Genomic DNA, 26,393 nt, shown 5'->3' on the forward strand with positions numbered 1-26,393 from the left:
TGAGCGATATTATTCAATTGTAAACTTTCTCAGTATCTCCCTGTATTAGTCTGTTCTCACACTGCTATAAGGACATACCCGAGACTGAGTAACTTATAAAGAAAAGAGGTTTAATTTACTCACAGCTCTGTAGGGATTGGGAGGACTCAGGAAACTTACAATCATGCCAGAAGAGGAAGCAAACACATCCTTCTTCACATGGTAGCAGGAGAGAGAAAAACAAGTGCCTAGTAAAGGGGAAAGCCCCTTATAAAACCATCAGATCTTGTGAGAACTGACTCACTATCATGAGAACAGGATGGGGGAAACTGCCCCATGATTCAATTATCTCTACCTGGTCCCTCCCACAACACATGGAGATTATGGGAACTACAATCAAGATGAGATTTGGGTGAGGACACAGCCAAACCATATCACTCTCTCTGTAAGTGCTCAGAGTTTGATCATAGGGTATAGAGTATTCATTAATTCTATTTCTATAGCCCCAGCTATTTCTTTTACAATTGGCAGCTGTACAGAACTGTACACAGTCTACAGAACTGAACAGAGTTTTAGGGGACCAACTCTTCTCTAGAGCTATAAGTAAAAAAGCATCTGGTTCTTGGAACCTCCTTGATGACTTCACCTCTTTTTTCAACAGTGCAACAGTAAGAGACATGTTATAGATAGTCTGGGTTTTTATCAGGGAGTGAATAACTTACTGAAAGCACCCAAACCCCCCAAATCTCTTCCAATCTGCAGAAAGGAGGGCCTCAAACAAGTCCCTTCCTTATCTGCCCCATATCCTGCTGTTCCCTATGAGCCACTGATAAGGTTCTTAGAAAGCATTATGGGAAATACTGATGATAGATTTTTGGAGGGTTGCATCTCATACATCAGTTTGTCTAAAAGTATTCACCAAAAAATTTCTATTTTCTTATTTCTTAGCTAATATGTTGGATTAGTATAGCCTTTATTTATAAATATGAAAATATGAAGGCTGTCATAGTATTACAGTACCTCCTTTTTGATGATCTCATTTTAAGAGGCAGGGAGGTGAAAGCTGGCAGGGTGAGGGCCCCGGGGCATCCACTGGAGAGGGGTAAAAACTGGCATTTATTAAGTGCTTACTATAGGATAGACAGTATATTAGATTCTTTCACATATATTATTTCATTAAATCCTCACCAAAATTGTGGAAAATGCATATTATTATCCTGACTGAGGAAAACTGAGACCAGAGAGGTAAAAGAGCTTACACTAGGCACCCACTCAACTCCATTTGACTCCAAAGGCCATGCTCTTGTTACTAAACTCACTGGAATAGCTACATCTACAGAATCATCAAACCTTCAGCCCTGCTTCAAAAACCCTCCCTTTTCTGTGCTTCCTCTTTCCTTCTCTCCTGTGGATAGGAAGTAATACACTCTCTTTCTCTTCCATGTGTGTCCTTGGGCATATCACCTCTTTCCTTCTCCCGGAAACTGCTCCATTATTTTTTCCTCCAGTATCTTCAATCTCTCCCTTTTCATTTCCTCTGTTAACAAGACAAAGGGATATGGATTGTGGTTAAGAGAGCAAATGCTGGAGTCAGATTGACTCAGTTCAGCCACTTACCAACAGTGTGATCTTGAACATGTTGTTTAACCTCTCTCAATCTCTCTGTTAACCTCTCTGTAAATGAGGACAATAGTGGTATCCTCTTAATAGGATTGTTGCAAGGATTAAATAAAATATGTAAACATGCTTGAAAGACTAGCTACTACATGGTAAGTGCTACTAAGTGTTATTGTTATTATTACAAGCAGATATCCTAATTGTAAAAATACAAAGACAAGCTAGTCCCCCATTCATTTCACTGAGGAACTTTTTGGAAGAGTTCCATTTCTGCCCACTTTCTCCAATCTCCACTTTATTATTTTTTTCTTTCTTTCTTTTCTATTTTTTTTTTTTGAGACAAAGTCTCGCTCTGTCACCCAGGCTGGAGTGCAGTGGCACGAGGTTGGTTCACTGCAAGCTGTGTCTCCCAGGTTCACACCATTCTCCTGCCTCAGCCTCCCAAGTAGCTGGGACTACAGGCGCCTGCCACCACGCCTGGCTAATTTTTGTATTTTTGGTAGAGATGGGGTTTCACCATGTTGGCCAGTATGGTCTCGATCTCCTGACCTCGTGATCTGCCTGCCTCAGCCTCCAAAAGTGCTGGGATTACAGGCGTGAGGCACTGCGCCCGGCCCAATCTCCACTTTATTAAAGATGCTCCCTTAAAAGTTACTCTTGGCTTTCCCGCCAAATCTAATGGCTCTTCTAACCTTCCTGGACTCTTTGAGAGCATGTAACACCATTTCTTTGCTATTCCTTTTAGCTACTGTAGAGGATGCTTTGGGTCCTGCAGATCACAGCCCCAAAGCCCATCTCTGATTCTGGTCCTGATCGTGGTGGAATTTGCCATGTCAGTGTCCCATCTCAGGTGTCCGCAGTGCCTCACTCCACTTTTCTGCCTCAGGGCTTTCATGCAGCCCATGTCCATGCTCAGCAGAGAGCACTCTGGGGACAGCCCTTAACCTCGGGAGCTAGTAGATAAGATAAATGCTCCAGCTTCCTGTCCATTAGGAGCACAATTTGAATCACATCTATGTGGTTCCTCAAGATACCCAGCAGGATTGAGCCCCAATTCTCCATAGCAGTAAAACACCCTTTGTTGCCTTTTTCTCCTTCCCTTTCTCTCCTACTCCCTCTCTCCTGCCTCCTGGAATCACTTCACAAATAAATTACCTTCCTTGTCCTAGGATCCTTTTAGGATAACCTAGATTATGACACACCTTGTCCTCTCTTGGCTTCCAGACATTGAATTCTGACACTGAATTGCAAACATTTCATTCTGGCCAGAAATTTAATTCTGAGTTCTTCCTACCAAACTCTTCATCTTCTTAATGACATTGGCTTCCCGTTTTGATTAATCTGTCTGACCGCTAATCTCCATAAGCCCTCAACCAACTGATTGCTTAGATTTCTGGAATAATGGGATTCCCATTCTCTAGTAAAGAGGTGTGCAAATGTCACCACCCACTGCGAGGGAAGATGTCAGCCCTGGGTAGCAAGATACTCACCCTGAGTGAAAGTTGTTGGAACTGAGGTGTTCAGGTTTTGGCATCTCCGCAGAGGAGCATAACACTGTTGATGCCAGTTGCTGGTTCTCAAATATCCTTCATCTGAATCCCAAGAAATTCAGGCATCCCAATTTTTCTCAGAAACTAAGCTGTAAAGTTGGACATAGTTAGGCCCCACATGATGACCACAACTGAGAGCTAGAAACACTGGTGGAAAGAGATCCCTTTCTCACTTTGGCGAGACCAGGGACAATGGCCATATAGGCTGTGAAGGCAGCAGCACCGCACAGTAAAGGAGCTATAGAAACCACAGCAGTGGTGGCTCTGGTAGGATGAGCAGCAGCTCTGCCCCAGCCTACTGTTCAAGAAGAGAGGAGCTGACCTGGCGTCTGTAACACTGGGAAAAGATGAATCTATAACAAGAACACATACTACCCAGAACATTACTTAGAAGAGGAAGAGTAATTTAGAGAGTCCCAGATTACCTATCACCTAACTCAGAATGGCATATCATCAATGGCACTGGAACATCTATAGGCCAGTCAATGAATCTCTTTAATTGAGTTTCTGTCTGTAAAATTAGAACACTCATACCTAGCCCTCTTACTTCATGGAGCTGTTGTTGTGAGTGTAAAATGAAATACTGGAAACAAGATCATTTTATAGAATAAATTATAACTTACAAAATTGTAAAGTTCGATACATGTAATCAATTAGAAGTGCCTAATTCCCTCTTCCCACATTCATTAGGGCTGACCCATTGTCTTTTCAGACTTTCACGTGTGGGGGTAGAGAGCCTGTTTCATTCCTCTCACTAGTCATCTTCAGTACTTTGAATATTGAATGTCATTCCTTAATTGTTGAAGATTGGGAACTGTGATAGTCAATATAAGTGTCCCCTATGAAAGGAATATCTTCTATTTTTATATCAACCCAGACATTTTTCTTTTTACAGGAAGGCTGAAATTGCAATGAATATGGGTGAAACTCGTATTATTTCCAGTGCTATTCTTTCAGCCATAGATGAAGACTCACCCAGGGAGAAGATTTACTATGTATTTGAAAGGCTTCCCCAAAATGGGCAACTTCAGCTTAAGGTTAGTGACTTTTTACTTTTATTTTTCAAAACTAACATAGCAGATATAAATCTTCTCAATATACACATTTCTATGATGGGATTTATTCTCTGATAGACATATATTTGCCTAGAAGTAGAAAATTTAATTTTACTAGTTCAGGGTGAATTCATGCTGTTCTAAAGTCTTTGTCAACATGGGGTAAATTCAACAAATATTAAGATTCTTCATTGCTCCCTCTCCCGTAGGATTATCCCTAAATTCTGAGGGAGGGAATTACTGGGGTAAACCAAGCTGTCTGCTTTCTGAGGATAATCCAGGATCTTTTGTGATATCTTCATTTCTACCAGATTTTTGACTTGTGATTCATGTAACTTTCCTCTTTAGCATCCATCATCTCAATTATAAAACTCCTTCAAGTCCACAGTCTTTCTTGTTCTCTCAATCTCTCTCTCTGTGTGTGTGTGTGTGTGTGTGTGTGCGTGTGTGTGTGGGTGTGTGTATTTCAGCTAAATTCTAGATCATTCTCAGGAAAATGAAAACTTTCATTATTTTTTCATGATAATCAGGTTCAAGGAAACTTGGAGGGCTGCCTCTAGCTCCTCTGGCCCTAATGTCTCTGTTAAAACATTATCTGAATCCCAGCACTTTGGGAGGCCAAGGTGGGCGGATCACAAGGTCAGGAGATCAAGACCATCCTGGCCAACGTGGTGAAACCCCATCTCTACTAAAAATACAAAAATTAGCTGGGTGTGGCAGCACACGCATGTAATCCCAGCTACTCATTACTCTGCAGGCAGAGGCAGGAGAATTACTTGAACCCGGGGGGGCAGAGGTTGCAGTGGGCTGAGATTGTGCTGCTGCACTCCAGCCTGGGTGACAGAGCAAGACTCCGTCTTAAAAAACAAAACAAAACAAAACAAAACAAAACAAACCATTATCTGAGTATTATCACCTCCTGCCTTCTCAATGATTTGCCACAGTGAGCATCTTTCTTTCTTTTCTTCCAATTCTCATCTTTGTCCCTGAGCAGGGGCAATCCTTATGTCTTCTCCAGGGAGACTACTTACTCCACAAACAATATGCCAAGTTGTTCTGTATTCTGTCTGACATGAACTTAAAAGATGAAAGTTCAGTGTCTTCATCCCACTGCAGTCCCACCTCCCCTTGCAGCACCAGAACCCTTATTGTTTAGGTTCAGATGGGCAAAGTCTTGGACCAAAAAGGCAGTGTGGGAGAAAACTTCATGTGGGAGTCATCCCATCCTGCTAGCATAACAGATTTTAACAACTGCCAAATTTGAATCCCATGAACTGCATGACACCATAAATTAACATTCCTGGAATTGTATATGTTCTCAAAATTAGATGCTTTAATGGAAAGCAAATAAGCATGGAAACAATAAAGGGAGGATTCTAGGGGTAGGGTCACCTGGGTTTTACTGCTAACTCAATAGCTTGCTCTGTGATTTGATAAAATGTCCTTGTTTCACTTTAGGCCTAGAATAGCAAAATTTCAGTCTGATTCAGACTGTGTGCATGATGCCCAAGGATCAGCCCAACATGAATTATATAGATCAGTCACCTGAGAAGGTCAGTTGAGTAATCAGTCCAAATGTTTATTTCAATGGTAGATTAAGACTAGCAACCACAACCACCAACCATCCCCATTGCAATTATTTGATGGAATGCTTAACTTTCCATGTAGTGGAGGCACAGTCCTAGAAAAGCAGCAAGAATTCATTCTGTGTGGAACAGCTTGATTGTCATAGATTGTAGGCACCATAGAGAATCAGAGTGAAGAGCAATCACTGATTTAAATTGAGGTACAGCTGTGTCCTTATTTCATTTCAAAGAGTAATGAAGCAGAAATGCAGTGAGAGCTCACACATTTGGGTGGCTTGGGAACGGAACTGTTTTGGATATGTGAAAATGCAGATGGGTCCAGGTTCCCAGTATGGCTCCACACAGTTCTCTCCCAGCTCCCTAGCAGTTCTCCGAGTCTTTCCAAGACCAAGGACCAGGACTCCAGCCTTCCTGGACTCTCCCAAGAGTTATCGTTTTCTTATTGACTTCTCTTAGTTTTCGCCATCTTGAATCTGACTTTTATTTTCTTTCTATTTCTGGGTCTTCAAATGATTTTATTAAGTCAGTCTTACATTTTGGAGTACAAGTAAGGAATTACATGGAGACAAGAGAGAGGAAAAGATGTCTTCTTCTGTGCTTACTTCCTTAGACAAGATTAGAAAAGGGAAAATGTGAAATAGAATTGCAGGCTTTCCCGTTTAAAACCTGAAAGAGTCTGTTTTAAAAATTATATTGGCAAATAGGTCTTATGGAAACAAACTCTAGCTTAATTATTATGATGTAATTAACTTCCATCCAGTGAGCATGAGGGCAGAACATAAGTCTGCAAACATCAGATGGATAAACATATTAAAGAGAAAGAAACGTTATCAAGTAGAATGACATAAAGGCAAGTGGTAGCACAATGGCAAGAGAGGAGGACAAAGTTCTTTTGCCAGGAACTGGGAGTCTGTGGAATGTGGAAGTCTGTATTCTATCTGACATGAACTTAAAAGATGAAAGGTCAGTGTCTTCATCCCACTGCTGTGCCACCTCCCCTTGCTGTACCAGAGCCCCCATTGTTTAGGTTCATATGGGCAAAGTCTTGGACCAAAGTATCAAGGGGAATAAAAAGTAAATGATTTACATTTCTGTTTTAGACTCTTAAATTAGACAGTAAAACCACAGGATAATATCATATAATAAATTTTAAGATGACTTTTAAAAAAATTATGTCTAATGACTTTTTATGAGCCATTCCTAGGGAAAGCTATGTACCTTAAATGAACAATAATAGGATTATTAATAAGATAATAAAGATTTATGATTACATTTTCTAACACTGTCAGTTGTTAGCCACCCCCCTCAGCATAAGAACCTTTTTAAATTCAAAATGCCACAATTTCTGCATCAAGCTCTGTACAAAACATATGCTTAAATAATGTTGGCTTACTTTTAGAAGATTCTGATAAAAATAATATATGATATTTGCAGTTTATATTTTTTGATGACTTAGGATATAAATGTAGGTAGTGATAGTGATCCCCATCATTTTCTTTCTTTAGTAAGGCTGGAAACATACTGGGGAGTAAATGCATCTGTTCTATTTTTGTTTTGTCTACTTCAGATAAGCCCAGTAATGAGCCATGTTGAAAAAAAGTATATTTGACTAGTTGAACATGAAAAGAACTAAAAAATGGAAACTCTAAAAGAAATACATTTAATTTCTAAAGAATCCCTTCCAAGAGCTCGATTACCCACCTCCTCTTATTAATTGGAATATTTAATCAGCTATGATTGCTTATGATAAATACCTTGGAAGTAACAATGCTGTTGAATTGTTTGACTTTGTCTGAAACCCTTTGGTTGAAGCCAGTGTTTTTCCAAGGTCTCAAATTATTCTAATATATTTCTTTGAAAAGAAAAAAAATCAGGTAAAGTGGCAAAAAGTAGTCTGGAATTTCCCTGAAATATTATTTATATTGGAGGTTTTTAGGGGATACAGAAAATGTCCACTAACATACGTTGGGGGAAAAGAAAAAACCATGAGCAGCTGACTAACTCTGGCTCCTTCCAGATAGGGAGGGACTGGGTTCCTCTCTCCCCTGGCATGAAATGCACTCAGGAGGAAGTGGATCTGAACTTGCTGAGATACACACACACCGGGGCAATGGATTCCCAGAATCAAGATAGCTTCACCTTCTACCTTTGGGATGGCAACAACAGGTCCCCTGCTCTTGACTGTCAAATCACCATCAAGGACACGGAAAAAGGTAAAAGCATGTCTACCAAGGTTTACTGGGATCAAGTTTGCTAACTGGTATAAGTATTCCACATTTGTTTCTTTCTCTCTCTTTCCCTCCCTTCTTTCCTTTTTTCCTGCCACTCTTAATCTTTGAAATTCTATCATTTATATTTAGATCCTTTGGCTTCTCACCTGCTTTGCCTGGGATCTATGTGGTTCACATAAGTAGCCAATCCATTCATTATTTTAAAAAGTTTATTGGAAATTCAGCCTTGCACACAATATGGCTATACAGGCTACTTTAACTGTTAGGATTTTTTTGCTTTAAGTAAAATTTTACCAAATTGATGTGTAACTCTAGTTTTATCTTCCGGAAGTGATCTATCACTGGAAAATGGAGTTTCAAAGGAAAAGTACTTCTAAAACAATAAAATAATAAATGAAAAATACATTTTAAAATTTAAAAATAATAAAGATAAACTTTGTCATTAGAAAGGCTGGAAGTTGCTGCTTCTTTCACTTTGAAAGTGCTAACATATACTCTTTAGGGACAAGGAAAGACACTATAAGATCAACTTCTTGTGAGTTAATTAAGCAGAGTCAGTTGTATAAGTGGTGAATGAGGGAGAGTTAAATGGAAGATGGAGGAGAGTTTGTTTAAAAATCTCAGCAAGGAAGAGTAGAAGCTCTTGATACCCAACTGTTACTACCCTGTAATTTTGCTTCAGCTTATGTGAGGATCATATGTCATTCATCTGTATTATCCCAGGATCTAGATATTCCCAGGATGAAGCATAATCTTAGATCCTCAGTACATGCTTGATTGACTGAATGCTTCCCTTTTTTTGCCTTGGCTGCCAGGAAGCTCAGAGGTAAATTGAATGCTTAAGTGCAATAATAAAAAAAAATCTTGCTTTCTGTGTGGCAGAATTATAGTTGTCTTAAATTTTTAAAAAATTAATTCAGTTTGATCTTGAGATGTTTACATTGAGCTGTGTAATAATATATTTTATTTGCTTATTTCCTGGTTGTAAATGTGTTCCTTAAAGAAGTCTAATGAGTGATTTCAGATAAGCTAGATGTTACTGTACACATTTATCTCTCCCTGCAAAACAACTATGTTCATCATAAATGTATGTCCAGGCAAATCGTAATACAAGTAATATATTAGGGCAGACAACTAGTGTATTAGAGTAGGCCACCTTCTCATTGGCTCAGCACAACACAACTTTACAGTGACATAGGAGAGCTCTGTTCCACGTAGTCATCTAGGGACTCTTTATATCTAGACATTCCCTTATTCTGAAGGCCTTAGAGTCACTCAAGAAGTGAGATATGGAAGAAAATTAGGGGATGTCATGCACTAGGTGTGAAGGTTGTGTACCTCTCTTGTACACATTCCAGTGGCTGAATCACAGCCACATGCCACATTAAGAGAAGCTGGGCAATAGAAACTTTAGCTTTGCACCCAGGAAGAAAGGAAATAAAGTTAGCCAGTGCGTTGCCAGACTCTGCTGCAATTGACATGTGATTATTTTCTAAAAGGATTTTTGAAAACCTATACCGAGTAGACACATTATCCTATTAACATTTTCAGTTCAAATTTTTTCTTCTTTGTTTCTTCTTACAAAGTGGTGTTTTGTCACTGTACAGTTTTTTGTTTTGTTTTGTTTTGTTTTACTTAACATGAGTTTTTTCAGGTTGCTGCATAACTTTGTAGCCATAATTGTTTATCTCTAAACAAGATTATACTAAAGAGTTAGATTTAATCACAACCTTAAAATTGAGCATTTGGTTGTTTCCATTTGGGAGCTATTATAAATAACATTAAGCTTCCCAATTGCTGTGTTGCTGTGTTTTCTGATTTGCACAGTGGCAGAAATGATGTTGAGATCTTTCAGATAAGTTTAGGAGGACATTGTCTACAGTTGACTCTAACCTACACTCTGCCCTTACAGTGCTGAAAACTTGCATCAAGGCAAGAGCTGGTTGCTCTTCCTCCCCTCAGGTCCATTTCCTGCTCCTGGTGAAACCTCTCGTGGGTGCTTTGTGTTTCCCGCACCTAATTCATTCTTCTTACTTCCTTGATGTATTCATCTTGCTTCTGTCTGTAGCATCTGTGGCTAAGGTTTTGATTTAAATTTAGAATGGTCTTTGATTCTACGTAGGACTGAAGTTGCATAGCATTTTGAGATAAAAGCATAGTATATGAAAAGACCAATTTAGTAATCTGAAATAGCGTTTTCCAATCATGGCACCATTGACATTTTGGGATGGAGGATTCTTTATTGCAGGTGACTCCCTTGTGCATTGTAAAATGTTTAGCAGCATCCCGGGTCTCTGAATCTAGAAGCCAGTAGCAACTCCCAGTTATGACAACCAAAAATGTCTCCAGACATTGCCAAATGTCCCTGGGGGAGCAAAATTGCCTGTCGTTGAGAACCACTGGTTAAAATTGTACCACTTTGATGGTTTATTTGTATTTCTTATTTCTTCATGAGACTGAATATCTTTAAAAAATTTTTTTGGCCACTGTGTTTTTAAGTTCAGAAATAGCTTGGCATTTACATCACATGTTTTTCTTTTTGGATATTCACCCTTTCAGTATTAGTTCACAAGAGCTCCCTAGGTATTAAAGACAGGGAACAAAATAATGCAGTGTTTAAGAGCTTGTGCTCTGGGCTCAGACGGCTTGCGTATGAATTCTCACTCAATGTTTTATTAATTTTGTAACCACAAGCAGGTAAGTTAGCATTTCTATACCTTAGCTTCCTCATTTATAATTTGGGTATATGATATGACAATACCTCACAAGATTAGTGTGAAGGTGTAAGGGTCTTTAGTTCTGTACCTGACATAGAGTAGAAGCTCTATATTTGAGATATGATCACTTGGTAATGGACGTCAGGTGAACAAAATTCAATTATGATCCCTAGTTTGTGAAACTGCATCATTGGTCCATGTGTGACCCACTTCTACCTTCCTCAGTCATACATTTAAAAAAAATAGTGGTGAATTATGCATAACACAAAATGTACCATCTTAACCATTTTTAAGTGTACCAGTTCATAGTGTTAAATATATTCATGTTGTTGTCCATCCAATCTCCAGAATTTTTTCATCTCAGAAAACTTAAAGTCTATACCCATTAAATAATGACTCCTCATTTCCCCCTCCCTGGCAACCATTGTCCTATGTTCTGTCTCTATGAGTTTTGCTACTCTAGGTACTTCATGTAAGTGGAATCATATAGTATATATCTTTTCATGACTGGCTTATTTCACTTAGCATAATGTCCTCAAGGTTCATGCATGTTGTAGCATGTGCCAGGACTCCCTTCCCTTTTAAGGCTGAATGGTATTACAGTGTATGTATATGCCACATTTTGTTTATCCACTCATCTGTTGAGAGGCACTTGAGTTGTTTGCATGTCTTGGCTATTGTGAATAATCCTGATATGAATATGGTAGTATAAATATACATTTAAAAAATATATCATGAACATTTGTGCAACTACCACACAATTGAAGGACTGGAATATTAATAATAGACATCTTCCTACATTCTCCAGAAAAAAATACCATTCTAAATTTTGTATTTCTTCTTACTTTTATCATTTTCTCAGCTTGCTCATATAACTAATGAATGTTAATAAACTACATCTGTGTTGTTCCATGTAGCTGTAGTTCATTCATTTGACTACTGCATGAAATTCAGTTGTGTGAATAGAACACAGTTTGTGTATACATTCACTTTTTGAAAAGGCATTTGGGTTGCATGTAATGCTTTCAATTACAGACAGTACTGCAATGACCATTTGGGTGCATGTCTCCAAGGGTAGCAGGGCAAGTGTTTCTTTCAAGTACGTAGCTGGGGTGGAATTGCTGGGTCAAGGCATACGTGAACATTCGACTCTTTACAAAATAATGCCAAATCTTGTACCAATTTACACTCTTTCCAAAATTGTATGCAAGACTCTCTTGAGCTATGTCTTCAACACTTTGTACAGTCAGGCTTCTACATCCTTGCCAATCAAAAAGTTATGAGATGACAATTTATCATGATATTTGTATTTCCATAATTACTAATGAGCTTGAGCATTTAAAAATATCTTTACTGGCCACGTGAATTTCTTCTTCTGTGAAATATCTGCTCATGCCTTTTGGTTAATTATTTGTATTCATAATAGTTATATAAACCTTTCTATGTCATATTAATTTTGATTTTTGCACAGTTTTGGCCTTTGTCTTCTGCCTTTGCCTTGGACATAATGTATTTTTTGATATGATTATTGACCATAACCTCTTATGTCATGTAGGTGATATTGTCATCCTTACAAAACCACTCGTGGTGTCTAAAGGTGATAGAGGTTTCTTAACAACCACCACTCTCCTGGCTGTGGACGGAACAGACAAGCCTGAGGAACTGCTCTATGTCATCACCTCCCCTCCACGATATGGCCAGATCGAATATGTTCACTATCCTGGAGTTCCCATTACAAACTTCAGCCAAATGGATATAGCGGGGCAGACAGTTTGCTATGTACACAAGAGCAAGGTGACTGTCTCCAGTGACAGATTCAGGTGAGCCCCATGGAAACTTTTCAAACCCCTTCTTTGGATTAATACTTACAGAAAAGGAGATCTGTTAATGTGCTTCACTATAGTAACCATTTCACAAAATACATGTATCTTATAACATCATGCTGTATACCTTAAATATATAGAATGAAATTTGTTTTTTAAAAAAAGGAAAGAAAAGGAGAAAAAAATGAGTCATTTTTCAGCTCTGGTGCAGCTGTGTTTTTCTTCTACTGTCTTGTTGTATGTAAGGTGAAGCCACACGATTAAAATGACAGCAGCAAAGCAAGAAATTAGGGCCTGTTATTGAAAAATAAACACAGTAAACAGATCTTTATGCAAGTTCTGCTACGAGGAGAAATGTGAAAAGCTGAGGCTCCCAGCTAAAGATAGATCTGGAAAAGTCATTTCCCTCTTTTTGGAGTATGTTTTTCTGTCTGACGAAAAGGCATTTATTAGTAAACATTTGGCATAAACAGACACTGCCTTTTGACACAATGTGTTCTGGTAACTGTATCATAAATCATGTTGTCATAAAGTAGATCATATTTCCCCATAGAAACAATGTTGTAATTGGGGGCTGCGCACCTGTTCCAGAATTCTGTATCAAATAAATCATTAGAATGAATAACAATCTGGTGAAAAGGCAAAGATACAACATTAATGAAAATCTACATGCATTTAAAATATGGAAATTTGTTTCAAGTCACATAAAGCAAGAGCCAAGTCCAGAAGATCTATAATTTCGCAGCTCTCAAAGCTGGCTGATCCTGAGGTCCTGGAGAGAAACACAGATCCCCAGGCCGGGCATGAGAACTGGGAAATGTTGGACTTTGAACGAACCATTGTATACAATCCAGTTTTGAGTTCTGTCAATTCAGAAGGAGGCCCGGAGAGCACTGGTTTGTCTATTGTACACCCACACTTTTGGTTCCTGGTGCAATTTTCACCACGTCACAATACAGTCTTCTAAAGAGCACTATAAAATAACATCAATGGAGCATACTCCTATATTATTCAATGGCTTCCCATAAACTATCAAGCATCACTGTCACACCCATGTTCGAATATCACTGTCCTCTATCTTACTTTTACCTATCTAAATTCAGTATATCTGCTCTGATAAACACTGGTTAGATGTCAGTAAAGAGGATGCTGCTCACCTTTTTAGCATTAAAATGATTTTTGAAAGCTGATTTGGATAATCCAACAAAACAAAACAAAAAATCCCAGAAAGCTGGAACGAATATCGTATTTTTTTCTCTTGATAAGTGTCCCTTAACAAGCAGGTAATCATTTAATTGATCAATATTTTAACTAGTTCAGTCTTTGAGTGTTGCTAGGCATTCACTAAAATGTGAGATGTGGGGATTCCTTTTCAAGCTGGCTCTTTTGTTTGAGAGATGGAGTAGTGAAGTTAAGATACAGGCTTGGGGGCAAGAACTGCCTGAGTGACTCACAACTCTGTGACAATCATCAGGTTACACAACCTCCTGTGCTCTTGTTTCCTCTTCTTTGAAATGGAATGATGCTCGTAGCACCTGCCTCACAAGGTTGCGGGAGGTTTATATGAGCTTATGCATGTAAAGTATTAGTAGAACAACACCTGTCACATAGGAAGAACTAAGTAAGTGTTAGCTACTACTCTTATTGTCACTGTTGTTGTTGTCATTATATTCTTTCCTTGACGGCCTTCTTCCAATCTTTACAACACCAAGTATGATCTTGAAGGAGGAAAGGACTTACCAAGAGGAGCAATGATTGTTCTTTTTTTCCTGTTTGCTTTTGGAGGCTGGGTGCTTCTTGGCTTAATACATTTGTATCAGATCCAGGGCTTTTAATTTTACATGCATTTCTGGAACTTCTAGCTTCTTTCCTTTCCTGCTTCCCTCCGTCAATGCCCACAGGACAGTCTGCTGAAGACATTAGTGACTGTCTTGAAGAAACCAGTGACTTGCTGGAGAACACAGGACTGAATGCATAAAGATGTTCAGAAATGAAGGTTAGATATTAATCGAATGGTGAGAATAAAGAACAAAACCTCCATATGAAACGATTGGCAATACTGTAAAAATTTCCTGATTTGCATCTAGAGAAAGTCTTATTAGATGGCATTTTAGAAATCATTTATCCCAGGAATTTCTACATTTCTAGATCCTCAGATAATTGCCAGAGAGAACTACAAAATGCAAATTCTTGGGCCTTACCCCAGAGAGGCAACTTTGGTAAGTCCAGTCTCAGGCCCAGAAATCTGTATTTTTGAAAGATATCTTCAGGTAATTCTGATGCAGTCAGGACTAGCCATCAATAGTCTGTTCTAGTCTGTTGTTCTGAATTGTTCTGAGGAGCCTCAAGAATTTATGGAAGTTGAGGCTGGGGCAGTGGCTCACGCCTGTAATCCCAGCACTTTAGGAGGACGAGGCAGGTGGATCACCTGAGGTCAGGAGTTCGAGACCAGCCTGGCCAACATGGCGAAACCCCGTCTCTACTAAAAATACAAAAAATTAGTTGGGAGTGGTGGCGGGCACCTGTAATCCTAGCTACTTAGGAGGCTGTGGCAGGAGAATTGCTTGAGCCCGGGAGGCAGAAGTTGCAGTGAGCCACGATGGTGCCACTACACTCCAGCCTGGGCAACAAGAGCGAAACTCCATCTCAAAAAAAAGAATGTATAGAAGCCTTTTTAGGGCCTCCCAGAGGTTGAGATTCTGGGGCCTTCAGCCCAATGTACTGATGGAACTTAGGTGTGTGTGTTGTGTGTGAGTGTGTGTGGGTGTTGATACTAAAAACAGTACTATAAATACTATAAAACTAAATATAAGAAAACAACGTTTTTATGCTTGCTAGTATTCAGTTTTTAGTAGTTAAAAGGTTTCCTTTTAAATACATTGATTCAAGTTAAAAATTGAATTGATAGAAAACTAGTAAATAATAAGAGTACACATAGTACAGGCATATGGCAAAAATATGGTTTCAATTACTCAAGATTAGGAAACAAGGTTTTAGGGAGAAAATAAACAATAAAGGCTGAAAAGCATTGATTTGGTGCAATCCCTTATTTACACATAGGAAAGCTAGCATTGCCTGAACACCTGCAATGCACCAGAGAATGTCCTGGACTCTTTTTTATATGTTATTTTTCTTAAGCCTTGTGACACCACCTTGCGAGAGATGCAATAGTGTTCCCATTGTACACATGAGAAAACCAAGGTTCCAAGAGGCAAAGGAAGTCACCTAAACTGACATAACTGAGTATCACTGCTGAATTTGGGGCTCAGAGCTCATTTCCAGTAGAAGGTTCTTTCCATTATACCTCGTTGCACCAAAAATTTGTGGAGAATATGCATTTGTGTGAAGGAACCTCCTCAACGTGTCATTCTGATATTTGGCCAGCAGTTTTACATATTTATAATGGAAGAGCCTAGCGTCTGCCCAAGACCCAAATTTTAATCTTGTCATTTCACTAACCCAATCACGGACTGCTATGTTGTTTGTCAAGTGGCGCTAAACCAAAGCTGAAAGCCTGTTTTAATGAAAGTGTGATCATGGTGCTTTTTAAAAATTAAATATATGCAACCAATCTAATCACCTAAATTTACGTTGCTTGCTGTTAAATTTGGCAAGGAATTTGGCTGGGTAGAAGAGATAAATTCTGTGGCAGAGGATTTTCCCCCTTCCCTTTTTAATGTAAGCTATGGCAGCATTAATTAAATGGGGGAGTTTAATAGTCAGATTTTACCTTCTGCAAAAATATTTTGTGAATCATAAATTTCTCCTGCATTGTTTGGTGCTGCTGGCCTGGAAGAAAGATTTGGCAGCATGTTCTAGGACAGATGACACCGAGTGATTAGCAAGCTGACTTCAGCTGCTGGCAGCCGGGTACTAAAAGAACATGCTAATGTCCTCCATTTTGACATGCCGGCTGGACTTTTTTTTTTTTTTTTTTTTTTTTTTTTCTGAGGAGCTGGCGCTATTTATGATTCCATTTTTATCTCTTAAATGCCATGACAGATGGCAGCTTCTTCAGCCAACTCTATTGCCAGGCAATGCAGAAAGCTTGAAAGCACCGTGGTAGTGGTGAAATCAGACCAGGCAGGCACCCCAGTCAAATCTGAGAGTTATTCCCCAAATTTCATGACAGCGGTGGTCATCTTGGCTGCATCTCTTCTCAGGGGGATGTAACAAGGGAAATTACACAAAATGGACCCACAGAAGGAGCTGCTACCACCAACTTCTTCACCTCAGAATGGATACCAACATAGCAATGGCTTTATGGTTTTAAACATTGAGAATGTATTTGGAGGATTTAGGGGAGCGGGTATTTGGAAGACCATCTGATTGATCAGCTTTTCCAGACATGAACAGCACTGACCTTTTTTCACTTGTTCTGCTAGCTTTATTTTGAATGGGAACTCAACCGTAACCATTCATTCTGTCCCTCTCTCTGATGATGTCTCTCTGCCTGTGAGTAGTTTGCACTGTTACTTGTGAAAGTGGAATGATGTTATTTGATCCAGTCATGTTTAGAAATTGCATCATTTTCACCCCTGGCCTATTAGCTTTAGGTCAGCACTGACAGCTGCCTTGGTGTCCCAGATAGGAGCGCTGGCCTCAGAAAACATATTTCTTACTCTTCTGTGGTCTGTGGCCCGCGTGCCCTCACTCCCATCTGTCTGATGGCAGGCTGCCTGTTTCCAACGTGGGCAGATCACGATCATCCAGCAGGGAGGGGTTTGAGATGGACAGCCTGGATCATAAGACAACTTCGGTGACCTCACAGAGGCCATGCACGCATCGAGTAGATGTGGCCGTCCTGAGATGAGCTTTGAGGACCCCGTCAGGCATTCTTGCAATTCAGTCTCCAGGGAGGAAAGTCAGAATTAGATATTCAAGATGGCCGCCTCTGATGGAGTCCCTGGCACTCACTCAAGCTTGCATTTGGGTTTGTTGCTCCTGGTCCCATCTCTCCCCTTCTTTCTTCTTCCTTCTCTGCTGATATTTGACATACTTTTAATAGTGCACAATGTCTATAGCTCTACAATTAATGCTAATGCTAAAAATACACGTCCTTTGGCTTTTATTTGCACTAAGGTACCAATGGCTGATTTAACACTCTCCACAGAGCACACTTGATACAGGGATCTGGTAAGGAACAGAGAGCCAGTTTAATGTGAAACAGGGTAGAATGAGAGGTGTGAAACATATTTCTGGAGGGGGAAAATGGGAAAAAGGGAACTTGGAGGCACTGAGGGAGCACCGAGCCTCCTTCTTATTTTATTGTGGGTCAGATGATAGGATCTGGGGGGAATATGAAAAAGTAACAGAAAAACAATAGAATAAAGGCATAACTCTGTTCTCAGGCTCTGCCTGAGAAATAAAGCATAATTTTATACCTAAAAATGTATTTCAATTTACTTTTGAAACTGTGAAGGTGACTAAGTAAAAAGTTTGAAGAACAGACATATTTTTCTAGGTTCCTTTATTTTCTTTTTTAAAATTATTTTTCTTTTTTTAAGTTGGGCTTTTGCCATGTTGCCCAGGCTGGTCTCAAACTCCTGAGCTCGAGCGCTCCACCCACCCCAGCCTCCCAGAGTGTCCAAGCTATAGGCGTGAGCTACCGCGCCTGACTTCCTTTCCTTCCCTTCCCTTCCCTTCCCTCCCTCCCCTCTCTCCCCTCCCTCCTCTCCCTCCTCCCTCTCCCCCCCTCCCCTCCCTCCCCTCCCTTCCGTCCCTTTCCTTTCCTCTTTTTTTTTTTTTTTGAGACAGGTTCTCTGTCTGTTGCCCAGGCTGGAGTGCGGTGGCACGTTCATGGCTCACTGTAGCCTCAACTTCCCAGGATCAAGTGATCCTTCCACCTCAGCCTCCCTAGTAGCTGGGGCTACAGGCACGCACCACACCCAGCTAAATTTTGTATTTTTTGTAGGGAAAGGGTTTTGCCATGTTACCCAGGCTGATATTGAACTCCTGGACTCAAGCCATCTGCCCGCCTTGGCCAGCCAAGGTACTGGGTTTACAGGTGTGAGCCACTGCACCGGCCTCTTTTATTTTTTTAATAAATAATTGATTTTTATAAATGCCTCATGATCCAGTAATGAAATTGCCCAATTTGTTAAAAATATACTTATCAAAGGTTTAATTTTATGAAAGGAAAACTGATTGGTTTGTTTTAAGAAAATTATGTGATTTTGCTCAATCTATAATTCTAAAGGTAACTGAATACCTTTATTCAAAGTGTAAAAAATGCTGCTGTGGGGGAAATGTATGAGGTTTCATTCTTTACAAGTCGAGGTGTGTGAAATGTCAAAATTTACTTTATTTGTTGTATTTCACTTAGCAATTTTAACTTTTTGGACATAGATTTCTTTTTCTTTGCATCAAATCAGATATATTTTCCTTGTCGACAGTCTTATTAACTAGATAATTAGAAAACTAAAAAACTTCAGCATAGCCTTCAAAGCAATATCGGTACTCAGCCAAACTCATCTCTTTTTACTTTTTGTCTAACTGCCCTCCCCGAGTCCGTGGTCGCAGGCAGGCTGGTTGACTCATTGCTCTCACACTATCTAATAGTTTCAGGTTTCTTCATGCTCAGAAGGATCAATGCTCAAACCCTGAAGGACAAGACACATTTCACAAAGAATAAAGGGATTGTTAGTCAAATCTGCCAGATTTGTAAAATAAATATAAATGCCATAACTTCTCTAGTTAAAAAAGAACTTCCAAAGAAAATATACAATTTATATATGTATATAAAATTTATACATAAAAATGTTATGTATAGTTTACGCATTCTACAAAAGCATTAGTTTTACAGGTTTTTGTATCGGTGGAATGGAAGAGTGCATCCTCTACGAATATTTCCAGCAACTATGGTACACGGAGAAAAGCTAACAAGACACAACTCTGTAATTATTTCTAAGTACATTTCTTTGGTGTACAGTGAATTTGTCAGTCCCATTGGATAGTAATGATTTCCTAACTTTTTGGAGTTTTAATATTGTGCCTTGTTTGCATAATTTCATGATACTCTTAATCTTACTGAAATAAAAATTCCATATTGTAATGCTACAAAGATCATTTAAATCAGTGTTATTGTGAAATTGGCTTCAGTATGTAGAATGTGATTTCATGATCAACAGAATCAAAAGCACATTAAGGTATCACAAACCTAAGACTGTAAGAAAGATTTTGCTTGTCTCGAATGTGTATCCTTTCAGCTTTCTTTTTATAGTTTTGCAATGGTGCTCAGGCACCACAACTCTTTTGTGGTGGATTGCTAAACCAGAATTTGTTTTAAACTCTGCAAGAGTAGTGGGTGCAGGGATTAAAAGACCTGCATTCTAGTCTCAGCTTCATCTCCTACCTGCCCTTATGATCTCCCACCGACTTTGTGAACCTTTCTTTGAAGCAGGAAATAATCCTTGTGTAGCATAACTCTCATCTGTCTTATAAGGGGAGAAAGTGCAGAAGCACATGTAAACCATCAGAGATTAGAGCCTCCCGTCATATTTTAGAGTTGGATGGTACTTAATGATCTTCTGGTCCATCCCCTTCATTTTTCAGAGCCGTGGAAATGAGGCCTGGAAGGGGAAGATGATTTAAGTGAGATTACATGTCTGAGAAATGTGATCTGCTATTAAGAAATTTACCATAAAAACATATGAGTAGAATGAATTAGCTAAATTCAACTCATTTAGCACTTTATTGTATTGGCCTCCCAGTTATCAGACTTACAACTTTAGTCTATTACACACCAATGAAGAAAAAAACAATTGAAAAATTATAAATAAATAAAGGGGGTATACTCTTCAAATTTGTATGATGAGTCTCATTGGATGTGAAATTTTTATTTGGGTCAAGGAACCACATTAAGCACTGATGAGCCTGAGAAATATGATTGTCAGAATTTCCCTGTTCCATCACATGGGTCTATCATTAATGTTGTTGGGAAAATATTCTTGGGTGTAGAATGGTCCATTTATGCATTACTCTAGTGACTGGTTTAATGATAGGGATTCTTCTGCAAGATCTGCCCTTGATTTTTCATTTGAGTCACAACACGACAATACCCTTTAGTAAAGGTGTGTATTGTTATCATTTCATTCCAGTAGATGGTGACACAAGAATCCATGCTGAAGGCTGCCTTGCCTCTCTTTACCAGATTCATCATCAGCAATGGACTGCGGACCGAGCACGGGGTGTTTGAGATCACACTGGAGACTGTGGACAGAGCCCTGCCTGTGGTAACCAGGAACAAGGGGTTGAGACTGGCCCAAGGGGCCGTGGGCCTGCTTTCCCCTGACCTCCTTCAGCTGACCGACCCTGATACACCTGCGGAGAACCTCACCTTCCTCTTGGTTCAGCTCCCCCAGCATGGCCAGCTCTACCTGTGGGGGACAGGGCTACTTCAACACAATTTCACCCAGCAGGATGTGGACAGCAGGAATGTGGCCTATCGGCACTCAGGAGGGGACTCCCAGACTGACTGCTTTACTTTCATGGCCACAGACGGGACAAACCAAGGCTTTATTGTGAATGGGAGAGTGTGGGAAGAACCTGTTTTATTCACCATTCAGGCAAGTATGAAAAACACAGTTCATTTGCCAGGGATGTGAAATGTCACCCAGGCTGCAGTGCAGTGGCGTGATCTTGGCTCACTTCAATCTCCACCTCCTGGGCTCAAGCGATTCTCCTGCCTCAGCCTCCTGAGTAGCTGGCCCTATAGTCATGTGCCACCATGCCCAGCTAACTTTTTTGCATTTTTAGTAGAGACGCGGTTTCACCATGTCAGTCAGGCTGGTCGCGAACTCCTGACTTCAAATGATCCACCTGCCTCGGCCTCCCAAAGTGCTGGGATTACAGTCGTGACCTATCACGCCTGGCCAAGTACTATTTTTTAATTTCTTTTCCTCTTTCATTCAAGTACAGATTATGCATCTACAGCAAAACAGCAATATTAATATGAATGAAAGAGATATGGTCCCCTCATAGGTGCTAATGACTGACCGTGAGTGTTGATGGTAGCACAGAAAGGAGCAAAAGCCACGGGCTTTGGAGTCAGACAGACCTAGCTTTGAATTTCTGCTTTGCAATGTATTAGCCGTCTGACCTTAAAGAGTTCTTTAACTCTTCTGAATCTACTTTTCCTTCTTTGAAAAACATGCCTACAGCATTGTGGTGAGAATTCAGTAGGATTAGGTATCCAAAGCAGTAGTATATGGCCTGAAACATATTTGATGTTGAAACTTACAAGGCAGCATCTTTACACTATTACACATATAATAATGATGAGGGTAATAATAGCAGCAATTGCAGTTCCTTTAGTGTTAACTGCAAGCCAGACCCACTCCACATAAATCTTATTTGATTCTCATAAAACTCATATGAAGCAAGTTTTGTTATTTACATTTTATAGATGAGGGTACAAGTTCAGGAGTTAAATAATTTGATCAAATACACACAAAGGCCTCAAGTCTTTCTGATCCCAAATTCTGTGTCCTTTCTATGACACTACACTGCCACATTTGTTGACTATTACAAGGATTCCTGGAGGGCATAATGTGTTTTTCTTTTTTAAGTCAAAACACATCATGTATATTCTGGCTCTCAAACCCTTGAATCTACTCTCCTTGGAAGTAGTTCACCCTCTTCTACACACTCTCACCAAACACAAAATAGATAAAATTTATCTCTCACTTCAGAATACTTTCTGACTAGTAAAATAGTTACATTTTTCCTTGCTCTGAGAGAGAGAGAGAGAGAGAGAGAGAGATTTATTTTAGGAAATTGGCTCATTGGCTCATGCAATTTTAGGGCCTGGCATGTCCGAAATACACAGGACACGTTGGCAGGCTACAAATTTCAGCAGGAGTTAACGTTGCAATCTTTAGCCCAAAGGCAGTCTGGAGGCAACATTCCTTCCTTTTTGGGGGGCTTCAGTCTTTTCTCTTAAGGCCTACGATTGATTGGTTGAAGCCCACTTGCATTATGGAGGGTGATCTCTTTACTCAAAATGTACTGATGTAAACGTAATCCCATCTAATACACACCCTGCAAAGTTGACACATAAAATGAAGCCTCACAGACTCTTATCTATGAGGGAAGTCTTGAGATCATAGAGTGGATGTTGCATGAGTCCTTGGCAGTCAGGAGGTCCAAAAAATGCAAAGAAATGATAATGCACTGAGAGAAGAAAGAAGCTATTGACATCGTGAACACAGTAAGAAGCACTTTGTATTAAAATTATTGTTTTTATTTTTATCATATGTTTTAATTGATCTTAGTCACTTTCCCTTTTCAGTCTGTTAGTGTCTTTTTTTTATTCCTAACTCCCCTAACCTAGGTTGAGACCAGTCTCTGTACTGTCCAACCAGGGATACTTTTCTGGGTCTCTTTGGCTGCAAATTTATACGAATTCTAAATTCTGAGTGCAGATGTTAGAGTTCCTTCCTACACTCCATAGCACAGATGGAAAAGAGGATGGAGATTGGGGAAAGTACCAGAACTTGAATCAGGTCTTTCCCAACACCAACACTCATCTTAAAGAGCATGGCTATTGTAAGAGAGTTATCTATTGGAAGTTGTGGAATTTACTGTTAGGAAAATGTTGGACATATATTGTAAAGTTTCTTTTTTTTGTCAAAAGTATAAGGCTTTCCTTGCAAAAAAAAAAAAAAAAAAATCATTACGTGTAAAAACCGCACAAGGTAAGCTTCAAACTTCCTCCCATAATTCCCCAGAACCCTCAGTCTCTTTGAGCAGAGAAGTCAAGAGGCTTTAGAAAGTGACTGACCCCACCAGCAGTGTAGGAGAGATGACACTCAGTGTCTTGCCTTCAAGAGCTTTTTCTGCCAAGACAATATGGATGTTGATCACCGTTGAGTGATAAACTGGCCCAAATAAGTCTCCCAACTATGGGTAAACTATTCTTCTGGTGGTACCTGAGTAATTGAGGGCAAAACTGCTGCAACACACAGGTGTATTTGACTGATACCAGCAGGCACAACCTGACATTCATTTTGTAGGAAATCTTTTCTGTCTGACCAAGATTATTGCAACTGATGCAACCTGTACTTCTCCTTTAAAGGGGTCAGGTGAGCGAGAAAAATGTGATGCCATTGCTTTCTGTGCATTTTCTGTAAATACAACACAAGTTATCAGGGGACAGAGCTTTCTTTAAAAAAAAAATCTTGCAACCCAATATTTAAAAATGCTTCTGGGATACTAAGCCAGAAGATCTACTTTTGACAAAGCTAGAAGTTGAATAAGATCTAGGATATATTTTAATGTGACCAGAGACATGACGGGACCATGTTGCTAGAGTTTAGATGTCCTTTTAAAAACACATGATCACGACAGGCATTTATTACTTTTGTAACACTTTCATTTTTAAGGAATTATAACATCCAAAACCAAAATAAAACAACCATCTACATTCAACTATTCGTTTAGTATCAACTTTGGGTATTTCTTATATGGCTTAGAAGTACTTTAATTTTCCTCTTCTTCCACTAACCATCTCTCTTACTGGCCGCATGGTTGTGGGAGCTTCTTCCCTCACGGGCCACAATGACAATTTAATACCCAATCTCATTGCTTTGAAAGTTGCCACCCATACTCTTCAGGAGAGGAGAAGAATGACTGTGACTTTTGAAAATGTCAGTTGCTTTTTCAGTTTATAAAATAACTATGTATTGTAAATAATTCGTAAACTACAAGAAAAAGAATTCTTGACAACCATACCACTCAAAAACCTATTGTTGGTGGCTTTCTTTTATTTTGTTCAATGAGAAATGGGATGATATTATATATACTATTTTTTATGCATATTGCCTGTTTCCATCTTCATGTATTATGAACATTTCCTTATGTCATTAACTATTCCTGATAGATCTTGATAACTAATCATATTCCTGATAACATGATTTTTAAAGGCTGCATGGAACTCAGTCTCAGGTCGAGATGGTTTATAAATCCCCTGGTGGACTTTTCATTCTTTTTGTAAATTGCTATTGTAAATAGTATTTTAGTGAATATATATCTAATCATTTTTGCATACATATCTGTTTCTGCAAGATACAGAAAAATTTTCACTGTTTTGCACCCCTACCAGCAAAATATAAAAATATCTGTTTCTTCACATATTTATCAGCATGAGTTATAATTATTTCTGTTTTTTTTTAAGAATCTTGCCAATTTGAGAGGAAAAAATGGTTGGTTGTGACAAAATTTCTTATGAAATAAACAGAGGAGGAGTTGTGATCTTTCCCCACCCCAAAAGAAATGAACACATTTGTGCAAATGCTCCCAGATTTTTGCCTATGTCTATACAAACATTATGTATAGATAAATATATATTTTTAACAAAAATAGTATTATAATTATATTCTAATTCTATTCTGCAACTTGCTAGGGTTTTTCAGTTAACACAAAATTGTGGAAATTTTTCATCATCAATTCATTTTCTCCCTTATTCTTTTGAATAGCTACAGAGTAGTTCATTGTATCATAATACACAAAAATATACATGGTCTTATCATTGACAAGAATTCTTTACTTTGCTAGGGCAAACTAAGATTTACAGTAGTATCAGTTTGGTGTAAATGAAATTAAGAACCGAGAGATTAGGAGTGAGGGGAATGAAGATTCTTGTACATGTTTTCTAGTATCAGTGGTGGATCTGTTCTAATCCATCCAAACCTGCTCCGTCCGTAACCTACAACATTCATCTTGCAAATGCAAGATGCACTGAGCTCCGTACAGACTGAACGAAGTCCTTTGTTGTGTTTGAACCTACAGAAGTAGGTTGTGAAGATGTCATCCAACATCTTCACAAATCTGGTCCACCTGTTCAGCTACCTGGCTCTCATCTTCAATGAAAGAAATATGCAAATGTCTAGAAATAATCACCTTTCACTTTTTCCTTACTGAGGTATCTCTATTTTTATTCAACATTTTTGCCAGTTGAAAAAAGACATGCCAAAAAAATTTCTATATATTTGTAAACCCTCACAATTTTGTGTCTGTAAATCACTAAATACCAGGAAAATAGGAGAAGTTCTTCTGTGGAGTTAACATGAAGTCTGCTCTAGAATTCTTGGGTCAATTTTAGTGTATTCGTTTAATAGACATTCCCTGGGCTTCTATTATGGTTCAGGCACTGTGCCAAGTGCAGGGAATCCATGGGGGTAAAAGACCTGACGCCTGCCCTCTCGGAACTTGTATCCTAAGTGGGAGTCAAGCAATAGACAAATTGATAAAGTGGAGTCAAGGTTTACAGTGGAAAATTGGCCTCTGTTCCAAGCACTGTGATATTTGCTGAGGTTGTTGTGAACAGGACTGTCTTTAGCAGGAATCCACTAGTGAGGAGTATAAGGAGTCCAAAACGTGGGACAGTGTGTCATTGTTGAACCAATAAAGCCCAACGTTGCATGGGAGTGAGGGGCCTTTGGACAACATTTTATGTCATTGTTGATGATCCAGGTAGACCAATTGGACAAAGCAGCTCCTCGTATCACACTCTTGCATTCCCCTTCTCAAGTGCGGCTCCTGAAAAATGGCTGCTATGGGATTTACATCACTTCCCGCGTGTTGAAGGCATCAGACCCTGACACTGAGGACGATCAGATCATCTTTAAAATTCTACAAGGCCCAAAACATGGACATCTGGAGAACACAACAACAGGTACTGGCCTCCTTAATCCTTATAATTGCCATTTTAAAATACCCAGTGGCTGGCAGGGCTAGAGAGTAATTTAATTAAGTGCAGGCCCATTTGGTAAACACTCCCCAGGGCTTACTGATAGATGCAGTTTATAAATCAATATTGCTCCTAAAGAGGGTTT

At 39.3% G+C, this 26,393-nt stretch overlaps 1 protein-coding gene across 4 annotated transcripts in view; it reads left to right on the forward strand.

The window, feature by feature from the left end:
• Positions 1–26,393, forward strand: part of FREM1 (FRAS1 related extracellular matrix 1) — a 176,042-nt gene that overhangs the window by 116,351 nt on the left and 33,298 nt on the right. The window contains exons 23-27 of one of the 4 annotated variants that reach the window (XM_055092121.2): positions 4,042–4,183; positions 7,805–8,000; positions 12,291–12,555; positions 20,711–21,129; positions 26,036–26,233. In XM_055092121.2, coding sequence (XP_054948096.1) covers positions 4,042–4,183; positions 7,805–8,000; positions 12,291–12,555; positions 20,711–21,129; positions 26,036–26,233 — 1,220 coding nt within the window. Of the gene's footprint in view, positions 1–4,041; positions 4,184–7,804; positions 8,001–12,290; positions 12,556–20,660; positions 21,130–26,031; positions 26,234–26,393 lie in introns of those variants that run through there. The other 3 variants (XM_055092120.1, XM_055092122.1, XM_055092123.1) reach the window with 3 other exon arrangements.

This window comes from Pan paniscus, chromosome 11, assembly GCF_029289425.2.
Source record: "Pan paniscus chromosome 11, NHGRI_mPanPan1-v2.0_pri, whole genome shotgun sequence".
NCBI lineage: Eukaryota > Metazoa > Chordata > Mammalia > Primates > Hominidae > Pan > Pan paniscus.